We start from the raw sequence: 16,469 nt of genomic DNA on the forward strand, positions 1-16,469 counted from the left end.
TGAGACCGGGGTGGGGGCATGCCCAGCCCCTTCTCTTCCTTGAGCCTAAGCACCACCCCCCACAGCTCCCAGGGCCTTTTCCAGCCTTGTGGGTCCTAAGCATAGCCCCTGCCCCCGACCCAAACCTCACCTTTACTTAGGCCCCGCCCTCCACAGCCAAGGCCTTTTCCCCTTTTTTTCTTTTCTTTTTTGTTATTCTCTTTTCCCTCCTCCTCTTTCTTACTCTTATGGTACTGTTGTACCTTCTGGTTGTTGATTCATCTATATTTTTTTTTTTTTTTTTTTTTTTTTTTTTGCGGTATGCGGGCCTTTCACTGTTGTGGCCTCTCCAGTTGCAGAGCACAGTCATCCAGACGCGCAGGCTCAGCGGCCATGGCTCACGGGCCCAGCCGCTCTGCGGCATATGGGATCTTCCCAGACCGGGGCACGAACCCGCGTCCCCTGCGTCGGCAGGCGGAATCCCAACCACTGCGCCACCAGGGAAGCCCCATCTATATTTTTATTTTTATATTCTTTCTAACATATCTGTTAGTTTCCTAGTATAATTTTATTTTTTACTTTGTAATTGTTTTTTGTTTGTTTGTTTGTTTGTTTTGCCATCCCACATGGCTTGCGGGATCTTGGTTCAGAAGCTGGGGGTTGGGCCAAAGCTCCTGCTGTGGGAGCTCTGAGTCTGAACCACTGGACTAACAGAGAACCTCATACCCCAGGGAATATTCATCAGAGTGAGGTCTCACGGAGGCCCTCATCTCAGCACCAAGACCCAGCTCTATCCAACAGCCTACAAACTTCAGTGCTGGAAGCCTCAGGCCAAGCAACCAGTAAGACAGGAACACAATCCCACTCACTAAAAAAAAAAAAAAAAAAAAAGAGAGAAATGGCAAAAAAATATGTCACAGATGAAGGAGCAATGTAAAAACCTGCAAGACCAAGTAAATGAAGAGGAAATAGGTAACCTACCTGAAAAAGAATTCAGAGTAATGATTGTAAAGATGATCCAGAATCTCGGAAAGAGAAGGGAAGCACACATTGAGAAAATACAAGTGTTTAACAAAGATCTAGAAGAACTAAAGAACAAACAAACAGAGATGGACAGCACAATAACTGAAATGAAAAATACACTAGAAGGAATCAATAACAGAATAAGTGAGGCAGAAGAACGAATAAGTGAGCTGGAAGACAAAGGGTGGAAATAACCACCAAGGAGCACAATAAAGAAAAAAGAATGAAAAGAATTGAAGACAACCTCAGAGACCTCTGGGATAACACTAAACACACCAACATTCGAATTACAGGGGTCCCTGAAGAAGAAGAGAAAAAGAAAGCATCTGAGAAAATATGTGAAGAGATTAGAGTTGAAAACTTCCCTATCATGGGAAAGGAAATAGTCACCCAAGTCCAGGAAGCACATGGAGTCCTGTACAGGATAAACCCTAGGAAAAACACACGAAGACACATAGTAATCAAACTAACAAAAACTAAATTGAAACAAAAATATTAAAAGCAGCAAGGGAAAAACAAATATGACATATAAAGGAAACCCCATAAGGCTATCAACTGATTTTTCAGCAGAAACTCTGCAGGCCAGAAGGGAGTGGCAGGATATACTTAAAGTGATGAAAGAAAAATACCTACAACCAAGATTACTCTACCAAGCAAGGATCTCATTCAGATTTTATGAAGAAATCAAAAGCTTTTCAGACAAGCAAAACCTAAGAGAATTCAGCACCACCAAACCAGTTTTACAACAAATGCTAAAGAAACCTCTCCAGGTGGGAAACACCAGAGATGAAAAAGACCCACAAAAACAAACCCAAAACAATTAAGAAAATGGTAATAGGAACATACATGTTGATAATAACCTTGAATGTAAATGGATTAAAGGCCCCAACCAAAAGACACAGACTGGCTGAATGGATAAAAAAGATCTAGATATATGCTGTCTACAAGAGATTCACTTCAGACCTAGGGACATATACAAACTGAAAGTGAAGGGATGGAAAAAGATATTCCATGCAAATGGAAATGAAAAGAAAGCTGGAGGAGCAATACTTGTATCAGATAAAGTAGACTTTAAAATAAAGACTACTACAAGAGACAAAGAAGGACACTACGTAACGATCAAAGGATTAATCCAAGAAGAAGATATAACAATTATAAATGTTTATGCACCCAGCATACGAGCACCTCAATACATAAGGCAAATGCTAACAACCATGAAAGGAGAAACTGACAGTAACACAAAAATAGTGGGGATTTTAACATGCCACTTACATGAATGGACAGATCATCCAAACAGAAAATAAATAAGGAAATACAATCTTTAAATGACACAATAGATCAGATAGATTTAATTGATATTTAAAGAACATTCCACCCAAAAGAGGCAGAATACAATTTCTGCTCAAGTGCACATGGAATATTCTCCCAGATAGATCACATCTTGGGTCACAAATCAAGCCTTGGAAAATTTAAGAAAATTGAAATCATGTCAAGCATCTTTTTGGACCACAACGCTATGATATTGGAAATCAATTACAGGAAAAAAAAACTGTACAAAACACAAATACAGGAGGCTAAACAGTGAACTACTAAATAACCAAGAGATCAGTGAAGAAATCAAAGAAGAAATTAAAAAACACATAGAAACAAATGACAATGAAAACACGATGATCCAAAATCTATGGGATGAAGCAAAGGCTGTTCTAATAGGGAAGTTTATAGCAATTCAATCTCACCTCAAGAAACAAGAAAAATCTCAAATAAAAAATTTAATCCTACACTTAAAAAAACTAGAGAAAGAAGAACAAAAAAACCCAAAGTCAGTAGAAGGAAAGAAAGCATAAATACCAGAGCAGAAATAAGTGAAACAGAAACAAAGAAAACAATAGCAAAGGTCAATAAAACTAAAAGCTGGTTCTTTGAGAAGATAAACAAAATTGATAAACTCTTAGCCAGACTCAACAAGAAAAAAAGGGAGAGGATGCAAATCAATAAAATTAGAAATGAAAAAGGAGAAATCACAACTGACACCACACAAATACAAAGGATTATAAGAGACTACTACAAATAACTATGTGAAAATAAAATGGAAAAACACAAAGAAATGGACAAATTCTTGGAAAGGTACAATTTTCCCAGACTGAACCAGGAAGAATTAGAAAATATAAACACACCTATCACAGTAATGAAATTGAAACTGCAATTAAAAATCTTCCAACAAACAAAAGTCCAGGACCAGATGGCTTCACAGGCGAATTCTATCAAACATTACCAGAAGAACTAATACCTATCCTTCTCAAACTCTTCCAAAAAATTGCAGAGGGAGAAACACTCCCAAATTCATTCTACAAAGGCACCATCACGCTGATACAAAAACCAGAAAAAGATATCACAGAAAAAGGAAATTATAGACCAATATCACTGATGAACATAGATGCAAAAATCCTGAACAAAATACTAGCTAACAGAATCCAGCAACACATTAAAAGGATCATACACCATGATCTAATGGGATTTATCCCAGGGATACAAGGATTCTTCAAATATGCAAATCAATCAATGTGATACACCACATTAACTAATTAAGGAATTAAAACCATGTGATCATCTCAACAGATGCAGAAAAAGTTTTTGACAAAATTCAACACTTATTTATGATAAAAACTCTCCAGAAAATGGGCATAGAGGGAACCTACCTCAACATAATAAAGGCCATATACGACAAACCCACAGCAAGCAGCATAATCAATTGTGAAAAACTGAAAGCATTTCCACTAAGATCAGGAACAAGACAAGGATGTCCACTCTCACCACTCTTATTCAAAATAGTTTTGGAAGTCCTAGACATGGCAATCAGAGAAGAAAAAGAAATAAAGGAATACAAATTGGAAAAGAAGAAGTAAAACTGTCACTGTTTGCAGATGACATGATACTATACATAGAAAATACTAAAGATGCCACCAGAAAACTACTAGAACTAATCAATGAATTTGGTAAGGTTGCAGGATACAAAATTAACGCACAGAAATATCTGGCATTCTTATACATCACCAACAAAAGATCAGAAAGAGAAATTAAGGAAACAATCCCATTCACCATTGTAACAAAAAGAATAAAATACCTAGGAATAAACCTGCCTAAGGAGGCAAAAGACTTGTACTCAGAAAACTGTAAGACACTGATGAAAGAAATCAAAGATGACATAAACAGATGGAGAAACATACCATGTTCTTGTATTGGAAGAACCAGTATTGTGAAAATGACTATACTACCCAAAGCAATCTACAGATTCAAGGCAATACCTACCAAACTACCAATGGCATTCTTCACAGAAATAGAACAAAAAATTTTACAATTCGTATGGAAACACAAAAGATCCCGAATAGCCAAAGCAACCTTGAGAAAGAAAAATGGAGTTGGAAGAATCAGGCTCCCTGATTTCAAACTATACCACAAAGCTACAGTAATCAAGACAGTATGGTACCGGCACACAAACAGAAATATAGATCAATGGTACAGGATAGAATGCCCAGAGATAAACCCACACACATATGGTCATTTAATTTATGACAAAGGAGGCAAGAACATACTGTGGAGAAAGGACAGCCTCTTCAATAAGTGGTGCTGGGAAAACTGGACAGATACATGTAAAAGAATGAAATTAGAACACTAACACCAAACACAAAAATAAACTCAAAATGGATTAAAGACCTAAATGTAAGACCAGAAACTATCAAACTCTTAGAGGAAAAACACTCTTTGACATAAACCACAGCAAGATCTTTTTAGACCCACCTCCTAGAGTAACGGAAATAAAAACAAAAATAAAGAAATGGGACTTAATTAAACTTAAAAGATTTTGCACAGCAAAGGAAACCCTAAAACATGACAAAAAGACAACCCTCAGAATGGGAGAAAATATTTGCAAATGAAAGAACAAAGGATTAATCTCCAAAATATACAAACAGCTCATGAAGCTCAATATCAAAAAAGCAAACAATCCAATTAAAAAATGGGCAGAAGAGCTAAATAGACATTTCACCAAGGAAGATATAGAGATGGGCTAGAAGTACATGAAAAGATGCTCAACATCACTGATCATTAGAGAAATGCAAATCAAAACTACAATGAGGTATCACCTCACAGTGGTCAGAATGGCTATTATGAAAAAATCTAGAAACAATAAACACTGGAAAGGATGTGGTGAAAAGGGAACCCTCCTGCACTGTTGGGAAGAATGTAAATTGATACAACCACTATGGAAAACAGTATGGAGGTTCCTTAAAAAACTAAAAATAGAACTACCATATGACCCAGCAATCCCACTACTGAGCATATACCCTGAGAAAACCATAATTCAAAAAGAGACATCTATCCCAATGTTCATTGCAGCACTATTTACAGTAGCCAGGACATGGAAGCAACCTAAGTTGCATGGTCTGGGAAGATCCCACATGCCTCAGAGCGGCTATGCCCGTGAGCCATGGCCGCTGAGCCTGCGCGTCCGGAGCCTGTGCTCTGCAACGGGAGAGGCCACAACAGTGAGAGGCCCGCATACCGCCAAAAAAAAAAAAAAAAGATTCAGGCACCTCAGTGTTCATAGCAGCACTATTTACAATAGCTAAGACATGGGAACAACCTAAATGTCCACTGACAGATGAACGGATAAAGATGTGGTATATATATATATACACATACATACATACATATATATATACACACAATGGAATATTGCTCAGCCATAAAAAGAATGAAATAATGCCACTTGCAGCAACATAGATGGGCCTCAAGATTTTCATACTAAGTGAAGTAAGCCAGACAGAGAAAGACATATACCACATGATATCACTTATATGTGGAATCTAAAACATGACACAAATGAACTTATCTACGAAAGAGAAACAGACTCACAGACATAGAGAACAGACTTGTCATTGCCAAAGAATAGGGGATGTGGGGGAGGGATGGACTGGGAGTTTGGGATTAACAGATGCAAACTATTATAAATAGAATAGATAAACAACAAGGTTCTACTGTATAGCACAGGGAACTATAGTCAATATCCTGTGATAAACCATGATGAAAAAGAATATGAAAAAGAAAATATATGTATATATGTATGACTGAATCACTGCTGTAGAGTAGAAATTAACACAACATTGTAAATCAGCTATACTTCAATAAATTTAAAAAAGAGAATATTATAAACATCTTTTTGTTAATAAATGTGAATATTTGGATTAAATTAACAAATTCCTAGGAAAAAAAATCAATTTGCCCAATCTGCTCCCTGGAGAAATCTTAATTATATTACATAAATTAAATCTGTAATTAATAATTTTACTACAAAGAAATTTTTAGATCTAGAAGGTTGTACCAGTGACCCCTTCTAAATATTTAAAGAATAAATAACTCTGGTCTTACACAAACACTTCCAGAGGGTTAACGGTACACAAAACTAAAAAGCATTATTGAATAAAATTGAAGAGATCCTAAATGAATGATGGAACACAAATTAATGGAGGATAGACCATTTTATACATTAGAAGACTTATTAAAGATTTTAATTCCTCAGTTTTAATGATCTTTGTATTCAAAGTAAGGCTGCTGTGGAAGCTTTCTTATGGAAATTAACAAGGTGATTCTAATAGAAATGAATATAGCCAAGAATAGAACAGGCCACCCTGCAGAAGAACAAAGCTGGAGGATTTACACTTATGTGAAAAAAAGAAATCAGACACAATAGAGTATCCAGCATATGTCACCAATTATATGCATTTCAAAAACAGACAAAATAATTTTTGGTTTTAGAAGTTAGAATGGCAGTGACCAATAGGGGAGAGTAGTGGCTGGTCGAGGGCCCGGGTAGGGCTTCTAAGGTACTGCTAATGTTCTTCTTGAACTGGTGGTGGTTACACAGATGTGTCCATTTTGTGAAAGTTTATTGAGCAGTACACAAAGATTTTGTATGCTTTTTAATATGTAGGTTGGACTTCACTAAAAAGTTTACTTTAAATATAGCTGCCTCAGAGATTCTCAAAATCAGCCAGTTCTGGAGATTAACCAGTTCCAAGGGCATAGCACTGTAAACACTGAGCGTGAGGTACCAGCCAGCCCTTTATCTGACCCTACCAGGAAGTCAGATTAAAATCAGAGGAGATGGAGACATTCCATATCTAAGATCAATAATAGTGCTGGCCTCTTCAATAAGTGGTGCTGGGAAAACTGGACAGCTACATGTAAAAGAATGAAATTAGAACACTCCCTAACACCATACACAAAAATAAACTCAAAATGGATTAAAGACCTAAATGTAAGGCCAGACACTATCAAACTCTTAGAGGAAAAGATAGGCAGAATACTCTATGACATAAATCACAGCAAGATCCTTTTTGACCCACCTCCTAGAGAAATGGAAATAAAAACAAAAATAAACAAATGGGACCTCATGAAACTTAAAAGCTTTTGCACAGTAAAGGAAACCATAAACAAGATGAAAAGACAACCCTCAGAATGGGAGAAAATATTTGCTAATGAAGCAACTGACAAAGGATTAATCTCCAAAACTTACAGGCAGCTCATGCAGCTCAATATCAAAAAACCAAACAACCCAATCCAAAAATGGGCAGAAGACCTAAATAGACATTTCTCCAAAGAAAATATACAGATTGCCAACAAACATATGAAAGGATGCTCAACATCACTAATCATTAGAGAAATGCAAATCAAAACTACAACGAGGTATCACCTCACACCAGTCAGAATGGCCATCATCAAAAAATCTAGAAACAATAAATGTTGGAGACGGTGTGGAGAAAAGGGAACCCTCTTGCACTGTTGGTGGGAATGTAAATTGATACAACCAGTATAGAGAACAATATGGAGCTTCCTTAAAAAACTAAAAATAGAACTACCATAGGACCCAGCAATGCCACTATGGGGCATATATCCTGAGAAAACCATAATTCCAAAAGAGTCATGTACGACAGTGTTCATTGCAGCTCTATTTACAATAACCAGGACATGGAAGCATCCTAAGTGTCCATCAACAGATGAATGGATATAGAAGATGTGGCACATATATACAATGGAATAGTACTCAGCCATAAAAAGAAATGAAATTGAGTTATTTGTAGTGAGGTGGATGGACCTGGAGTCTATCACACAGAGTGAAGTAAGTCAGAAAGAGAAAAACAAATACCATATGTTAACACATATATATAGAATCTAAAAAAAAAAAAAGTTCTGAAGAACCTAAGGGCAGGATAGGAATAAATACGCAGACGTAGAGAATGGACTTGAGGTCACAGGGTAGGGGGAAGTGTAAACTGGTATGAAGTGAGAGAGTGGCATGGACATATATACACTACCAAATGTAAAATAGATAGCTAGTCGGAAGCAGCCGCATAGCACAGGGAGATCAGCTCGGTGCTTTGTGACCACCTAGAGGGGTGGGATAGGGAAGGTGGGAGGGAAATGCAAGAGGGAGGAGGTATGGGGATATATGCATATGTATAGCTGATTTGCTTTGTTATAAAGCAGAAACTAACACATCATTGTAAAGCGATCATACTCCAATAAAGATGTTAAAAAATGATAATAATAATAGTGCTGGCAGTACCCTGCCAACTGTGGATCTCACAGTTGGCAGGGTACTGTGTGAGCATGTGGATCATGCTTCCCGACCTTTCTTTTCCTTTCTTTACACCCAGGTCAAACCTTGAACTGTAATCTGTGCTTGGGATTCCCTCCTGCCTGTGCCCTCTGGAGAGCCCTTTGAGGTGTGACCTTCATCATCTTAGAACCTCCGTGTCCTAGTTTACAATTTGATCTAATACAGACTCAAGACTGACACCATGACCTTGCTCTCAGCATTTGTGGTGACCTGTATAAAACTATCGTGATGCCTTGCCTTGTGTCACTCAGTTTCTCTTGACCACCAACCTGGTCTGATCCCTCAGGGTTTTTTTCCCTGACTTATACTGACTCACAAGCCAACTATAACAAAGCACCCTTGGTCTTAGATAAGCTTCAAATGAATATAATCCAGCAGAAGACCAGTCTTAGTGAGTATCCAGAGGTTCAGCTGAAATAAAAGCCTATAATGTTTCTAATAGGCCGAAATGATGGATGTTTTTAGTACAGTCTTTCATCCTACCTCCACAGATCTTCCCCAATGCCAAAAGAAATTGATCTCAGTGCTCTTTCTGAGATTCCTACTTACATGAAGCCATGACATGTTCCTGTGGTAATTTTCCTCCGTGCTGGCTGTACTCATTCCCTCTGGCTCAATGCTGGGCTCACTTGCACTCCAAGGACTCCCTTCTTCAAAAGAAAAATACCAAGAAAGGTTATATTGTTCTGTCTCCCTGGAGAGCATGTTGCTATGGTATAGTGGTCCATGCTTTTGAATCCTAGGGCAGACTACCATGGCCAATGGGTTACGGGGCATAGCATCGGCTTTAGTGGAGTAATATTAACAGGAGCTGTTCCCTTCACCACCAGCTGAACTGGCAATTACAAAGACATTTATGATCTCTGTTATGGTGGCTTCCATTTTGAGATATGGGAGCAGAGAAAAAGAACAGAGTCAAGTCCTTGAATTGCTGAGATGAGCAAGTTATTGGTTGAGTGTGCCCAAATCCATTCCAGACTGCCCAGACCTCGCAGGTGTAGTTAAGTAGGGACACCAACCAACCTGCAGTGGCCACAAAGGGTGCTGCTACCTCCACTGCTGCTGTGACTACGGCTAGTGCTACTACTCTTAACACCACCTGGCTTTGCTATCAGAGCTATTTCAAAGATGGGTGGTGCCTTGGAAAGACTAAGGGAATTTGGAAGTAACTGTGCCCAACTGTGGACAACCCTTTGTCCAAACTCGTCTCTGTAGGAAACTGTGAAGGAGACATGTCACAGGAATTCTCTACTTAGTATACTAGATAACAAAGCTTTGTCCTCAAATCTACAAGCTTTTCTGGGTATTTTCTATGACAAAACTATGCTTCTAGCTTGGATAGTTTGACTTAACTGGCTAGGCTACGTTGATCAATTTAAATAATTAATTCAAATAATATTTTCCCCAAAACTAACTGATGATACTCTTACAGCTCAGGCATGTAACAAAAGATGTCGTAAGGTTTTTTCTATTGTCTCCTTAAAAAAATAAGCTGAATCTTAACTAACGCATAAATTAGCTATTTTCAAAGGCAAGGGTGGGTAGGTGTAGAAACATTTTCTATTTTAAACTCTCCTTGATTAAATATACTCAGCTTCTGTTTCAGCAGGCTAGATTGATAATTTATCCACATTTCCTGACTGACTTCTGAAACAACTTACTTAGAAAGAAGAGTTTTACACTTTGGTTTTCATACAGCAACTGAAAGGCAAAGAATATGCACTTCAATTTTTAACCTAACATTTAAATTCTAGGCAGCTGGTGAGTCCTATCGGCAAGCCTGCTTAATCTTTTTCTTGTCTACTAAGATGATGATGAGAGCCCATAGGACCAACACATTTTGGGATTCAGAGTCTCTTTGGGTCCTATAGTGACAATCTACAGCTCTGATTGTATATAAAGCTTATTCTTAGGAGTTTAACATACTTTACTATCATCCCTAATTTATCTTTAGAGCATCCTTTCACAGTAGGCAAGGAGTACACAGAATTATTCTCACTGGGTAGCTGGGGAAAACAAATCCCTGAGAAGTTAAGTGACTTGCTGAAGGTCACTAATTGTTAGATGGAGACAATCTTTCCTTTCTGAAATTTTGGTTGTTTCTACTGGGAAATAGAGACTTTAGTTTACGGAAGACTTTAAGCCAGCTATTCCCAAGGGAATATCTACATTTTTTTGCTTTAAAGGTCTTGACCAGAAGAATAAAGGCACAAAGATCTAGATTTCAAAAAACTGTCCTTGTCATTAAAATGTTTTCTTTCCCTACTGTAGACTCCGTATGCTCCCTGCTCAAGCTGTGGTCCTTGAACCAGCAGCATCAACTTTACCAGGAAGCTTGTTAAAAGCGTAGAATCTCAGGCTCCCATCCCAGAGATGCTGAATCAGGATCTGCGTTTTAACAAGCTCCCAGCTGACCCTGTGCACAATAAGGCTGGAGCAGCCCTGCTCTGGAGGGCAACATAGCTTATGGACTAAACGAGTACTCTAACCTATGACTCTGCCCTCCATCCACTGATGTATCAGAAAATGGACTTGAGCTGTTTGGGGATTCGGTCTCTGTCTTCCTACCCCCCACGTCCCTGCACAGCCCACTCCTCTATGTTACCTAGGTCAGTGACAGTGTCCCTGCTCTGGGACAGCTGCAGCTTCTCAGCCTCAGACTCTGAGTCCTGCCGTGATAACTTGCTGCTCTTTAAGCTGCCGACCCGGCGAATGCTGGACAAGGAACCCCCCTTCTTCACCTGGAAACTGCGGGTTCCTTTAATCTGGAGCAGGCGGGAACCTCCTATCCTGATCTTCCTGCTGGGAACTGTATTAAAAGAATAAAATAGGGCTTTTTCCCCCTTAGTTCTCCGCAGCCAGCGTTAGAGCCAAGCTCTCCCCAACTTGTCCCTGAACAGCCTCCTCTCTGCTGGCCGGGATGAGCAGCATGTCTGGACAAGGAGCTTCTCCCAAGCCCCAAGTCAGGCGGCTTTGTTAGGTGGGCAGGAGGCTGGGTCCACCACGAAGGGCTGGTGCAGCTTCTTTCTTGGACACACAGCTCATCAGTGCTAGGAACAACCTGCTCTCTCTTTGGCCCAGAATTCACAAGCATGAGCGCGCCCTCGCCACGGAGTCCTCCGGGACCGTTAGTACGTTCACACAGCATCATTGCTTGATTCAGCAGAACCACCAACCATTTGTTTTTGTTTTTCTTTTGAAATGGGACTGACAGACTTATGTGAGTTAGGGAAACCCCTTCATGGAAAATCCCTTCATTTGGGAATACCTCATTAAGAAATAAAAACAAGAGGCGCTTCTCTCTCCAACAGTCAGCAGTGGGTTCCACTCAGCTCCTCAGCAAAGTCACTAAAAGATGTTTGCAGTGGGGTGCTTTGGGTGAACGTGAGTGTGAAATGATTCCATTTTCAATGCACCTAATGATTTCATAGCATCCTCCTCTCAGTCAAAAGGTTGGGTGAGATCTGTGTCCAAAAGTTGCAACACCCTGAATCAACCTTACAGTCTACGTGAACCAAGAAGAACATGCATTACTCCTCTTTAGTGTTCTGGAAGAAACAGTCATCAGTGAGGAAAATAAAAGGGTAAAAGAAACACGTTCAACTTGAAACCTACATTTTAACCAAAAACATCCGTATTTCCCATAGTCATATCCACACCTTCTTTTTCTTTTGAGGACTTGGTGTTGTCACACATTGATATGGTAAGGGTGATTTTGAAAGTGTTTAGGGCTTCAAGTGATTATCAGGAAGGGGCTGTTTTTGTAAGGTTTCCTTCTTAAGACATGAACAAGATTTCTTACTAATTATTTAAGGCACAGCTATTAATATTTTAGTGCCAATCAGGAAGATTGCATTTTAGTCTCAAGTTTCTCACTCACAGGAGAGTTAGTCTGTGATAGAACTCATACTGCTCCATAAAATGTTAATTAGTGCCATATAAAGGAGCCTAGATTCCTGTTGAATAATGTGAAATGTTTAATCTCTGATTTACTCGTATGACTGAGACAGACTAAAATTATCACCACTCAGCTGGCAAAGGCTTCATGGAGCTCCATGAACACATCTGGATAGAATTTCACATCTAGACAGAAATTCTCACAGCACAGTTGAATACATCCCACAAAGACCATAATGCTCTATTTTAGTTATAGCACAAAACTCATCCACTGTATTTTTCAGTGTTATTTTTAGGTATAATTGAGACTTTATGACTTATCTGAAATGCATTTGAAACTGAATATACTTATCATTTTTAATTACTATTAATACAATTTATGTCAAAAGAGATTGGGAAGTAGAGAAAAAGATTAAAGAAATAATTTAAAAATTTTTACAGAGGCACACTTTGGCATTCTTTGCCTGATTTCATGATATTTTTCAGCCTACAAGTACAGCAAAATAACCCCAGATTAATATGACATGAAAAAAAATTTAATTTTGAGAAACTGTTCTATCACCAAAGATAATTGGAGACATTTTATAGCACTGAAAAAAATAATGTTCAGAATTATGGCATTGGTTACAAAGGACATAACATAGTTAGAATTCAGATTTGGTAAAGTACATGAAAGACATCAGTCGAGATTCTACACCACTGAAGTTTAGCCTTTATCTCCATGACAACGAGAACTAGTATGAAAGCAAAACAAATTCATCTGAATTAGATAAAACATCTCTTTTCCCTTTTCTCTTACACCACATATATCCATCAGCAAGTCCTGCTGATTCAACACTTCAAAATAGCGTAGGATTTTGAAAGCCCTGTCACCTATTCCCTAGACTAATATAACTACCAAACTGCTTGCTCTTACCCCCACTCTAACAGCTTGACTCATCTTTTAAATACATAAATCATAAATATAAATATTATATCGCTTTTCTGGTCAAAACCTGACAACAACTCTCAGACACATTTAAATAGAATTAAATTTCTAACCATATCTACAGACCCTATTTATTTGTCCTTTGCCTGACCCTCTCTCCTACTGCTCTTCCCCCAACTCATTCTGTTGCAACCTTGTTGTCCTTTTTGCCCTTCCTCACATGCTCCAAGTTCATTCCTGCATCGGAGCCTTGTTCTCACTGTTGTCTCTGTTTGGAAGACTCTTCTCTCAGCCCTTCACATGACTGGATCCTTAACATCACACAAGTCTCAGCTCAACGTCACTTAAGACTACAATCCTTCCTACTTCAGGTTGCTACCAATTCTCTGACCCTAACTTGTTTTCTTCATACTACTTATCTCTACTTGAAAGTCCAGAATTTAATGTTATTCACTATTAAGTTATTAACTATTAGCTAATATAAACTAAAATACATGTGGGAAATTTTCCCTGTTCATTGCTGTATTCTAGGAACCTGTAATAGCGTCTGGTATACAACAGGTGCTCAGTATATGATTGTTGAGTGATCACACGTCTCGGTGTCTGTATTCTGGAATGCCAGTCTTAGTTTGTATCTGGAATATGGATAAAATGATCTGACAGATCTTGCTTGGAGATTTTAGGCAGACATTTTTAGTTCTAAGGATTATTTCATGTTAGTTTTCCTTTGTAGAATCCAAATTGTCCTCAAGTTATTTCAAGAACTCACAGTTTTAGATGTTATACAAACAGATGGTATGAAATTTTAAATAAAATTTTAATAATCTGAGTTAGCAGGGTCCCTGTGGTCCCCATTTTCACATCAGCTTTAGCATCTGGTATCAGCTTATTGAAAGGATTAAGGAAGATTTAGGAATCATCAGGAAGTTTCTTGCCAACTGGTAAAGGACATTTTATGAATATGTTCTCATTTTATCTATACTTTTAGTTTTCTGCTCCTAATTTATTAAATAACTTTCATGTAATTACATAGCCATTCTATGAGGAGAAAAATTATTAAGTATTTGTGTGTTTGAATATTAAAGGCAATTTACATAAATGATAATCATGAAATTAAAGTGTTCTTAAAAATTAATCTGAGGTTTTATTTTTTTAAATGGTGTAGAATTTACTCTGCTGAAATTTGACCATGTCAGTATTAGCAATTTTTATTTCAACTACTTTAAATAATAACTAACATAATAATTTTGAATGGGAAAAAAATCCCTGTGGGATATGTTTAAAAGATGGGAGTTTCACAGAATCATGGACATAGAGAACAGAATGGTGGTTGCCAAGGGGTAGAGGGTTGGAGGAGGCATGGAGTGGGAGGCTGGGGTTAGCAGATGTAAGCTATTATATATAGAATGGATAAACAACAAGGCCCTACTGTACAGCACAGAGAACTATACTCAATATCCTATAATAAACCATAGTGGAAAAGAATATAAAAAAAGAATGTACATATATGTATAACTGAACCACTTTGCTGTACAGCAGAAATTAACACATTGTAAATTAACTATACTTCAATTAAAAAATATTGATAAAAAAGAAGGATGTTTCTCATCATATGCAGTCATCCTTGTCAGAAGTAGTAGTATTTGAACAAACCTTGACTTGATACCTTTGTATACTCAGAAACTGCTAAAATTTGGCTAATCCTTCCCGCAACATGGCTTCTGTTCACCATAAATTCAACACAATATAATTATTTGCATTTTTTAAATGCTGTGACAACAATCTGATCTTAAAATATTAAAAAATTTTTTTCCAGACTATATCCATTCCTTACAACATTTTAAATATTTTAAATATGTTGTGTTTTCTTTATCTAGGGCTATGTCTTTCTTAAAAAACATATATATATTCTTTTTCAGATTATTTTCCATTATTGGTTATTATAAGATATTGAGTTTCTTCCCTGTGCTATATAGTAGGTCCTTGTTGTTTACCTCTTTTATATATAGTAGTGTGTATATATGAATCCCAAACTCTTAATTTGTCTCTCCCCCCCCCACCAACCCCTGTGGTAACCACGTTTGTTTTTCTATGTCTGTGAGTCTATTTCTGCTTTGTAAATAAGTTCATTTGTATCATATTTTAAGATTCCACAAATAAGTGATATCGTATGATATTTGTCTTTCTCTGTCTTCACTTAATATAATCTCTAGGTCCATCTATGTTGCTGCAAAAAGCATTTCATTCTTTTTTATGGCCAAGTAATATTCCATTGTTTGTATATGTATATATATACACATATGCATATACACACACACACACACACACACACCCCACATCTTCTTTATCCATTCATCTGTTGATGAACATTTAGGTTGCTTCCATGTCTTGGCTATTGTAAATAGTGCTGCTATGAACACTGGGGTGCATGTATCTTTTCTAATTAGTTTTCTCCAGATATATGCCCAGGAATGGGATTGCTGGATCACATGGTAATTATTTTTAGTTTTTCAAGGAACCTCCATACTGTTCTTCATAGTGGCTACACCAATTTACATTCCCACCAACAATGTAGGAAGAGGTTCCTTTTCCTCCACACCCTCTTTGGCATTTATTATTTGTAGACTTTTTAACAATGGCCATTCTGACCAGTGTGAGGTAATACCTCACTTCAGTTTTGATATGCATTTATCTAATAATTAGTGATATTGAGCATCTTTTTATGTGCCTGTTGGCCAAGCCTTCTTTGGAGAAATGTCTATATAAGTCTTCTGTAGGGCTATGTCTTTTGAGAATCATGCATTCCTTAAACTACCAAACATTTATGCAGTCACTGTCTGCAGAAAATATACCAATGGATAAAACTGTCTTTGACTCTTTTTACAAATATGCTGTTTTCTAGTGGAATTCATTAGAAAAACATTGAAGGATAATGAAACTTAAGAAAATAGAAAAATCAAATAGAGA

General features: G+C 37.6%; 1 protein-coding gene across 5 annotated transcripts in view; it reads right to left on the bottom strand.

Annotated features, from left to right (window-relative positions):
- UNC80 (unc-80 homolog, NALCN channel complex subunit) overlaps positions 1-16,469 on the bottom strand; it is a gene marked incomplete at both ends in the record, with an annotated part of 239,244 nt that overhangs the window by 97,011 nt on the left and 125,764 nt on the right. For 3 of the 5 annotated variants that reach the window (XM_082658568.1, XM_082658567.1, XM_082658566.1), the window contains 2 exons: positions 9,227-9,327; positions 11,283-11,486. In XM_082658568.1, coding sequence (XP_082514694.1) covers positions 9,227-9,327; positions 11,283-11,486 — 305 coding nt within the window. The remainder of the gene's footprint in view (positions 1-9,226; positions 9,328-11,282; positions 11,487-16,469) is intronic. The other 2 variants (XM_082658570.1, XM_082658569.1) reach the window with 1 other exon arrangement.

The sequence above is a fragment of the Grampus griseus genome (genome assembly GCF_964374135.1).
Source record: "Grampus griseus genome assembly, chromosome: 7".
Classification (NCBI taxonomy): Eukaryota; Metazoa; Chordata; class Mammalia; order Artiodactyla; family Delphinidae; genus Grampus; species Grampus griseus.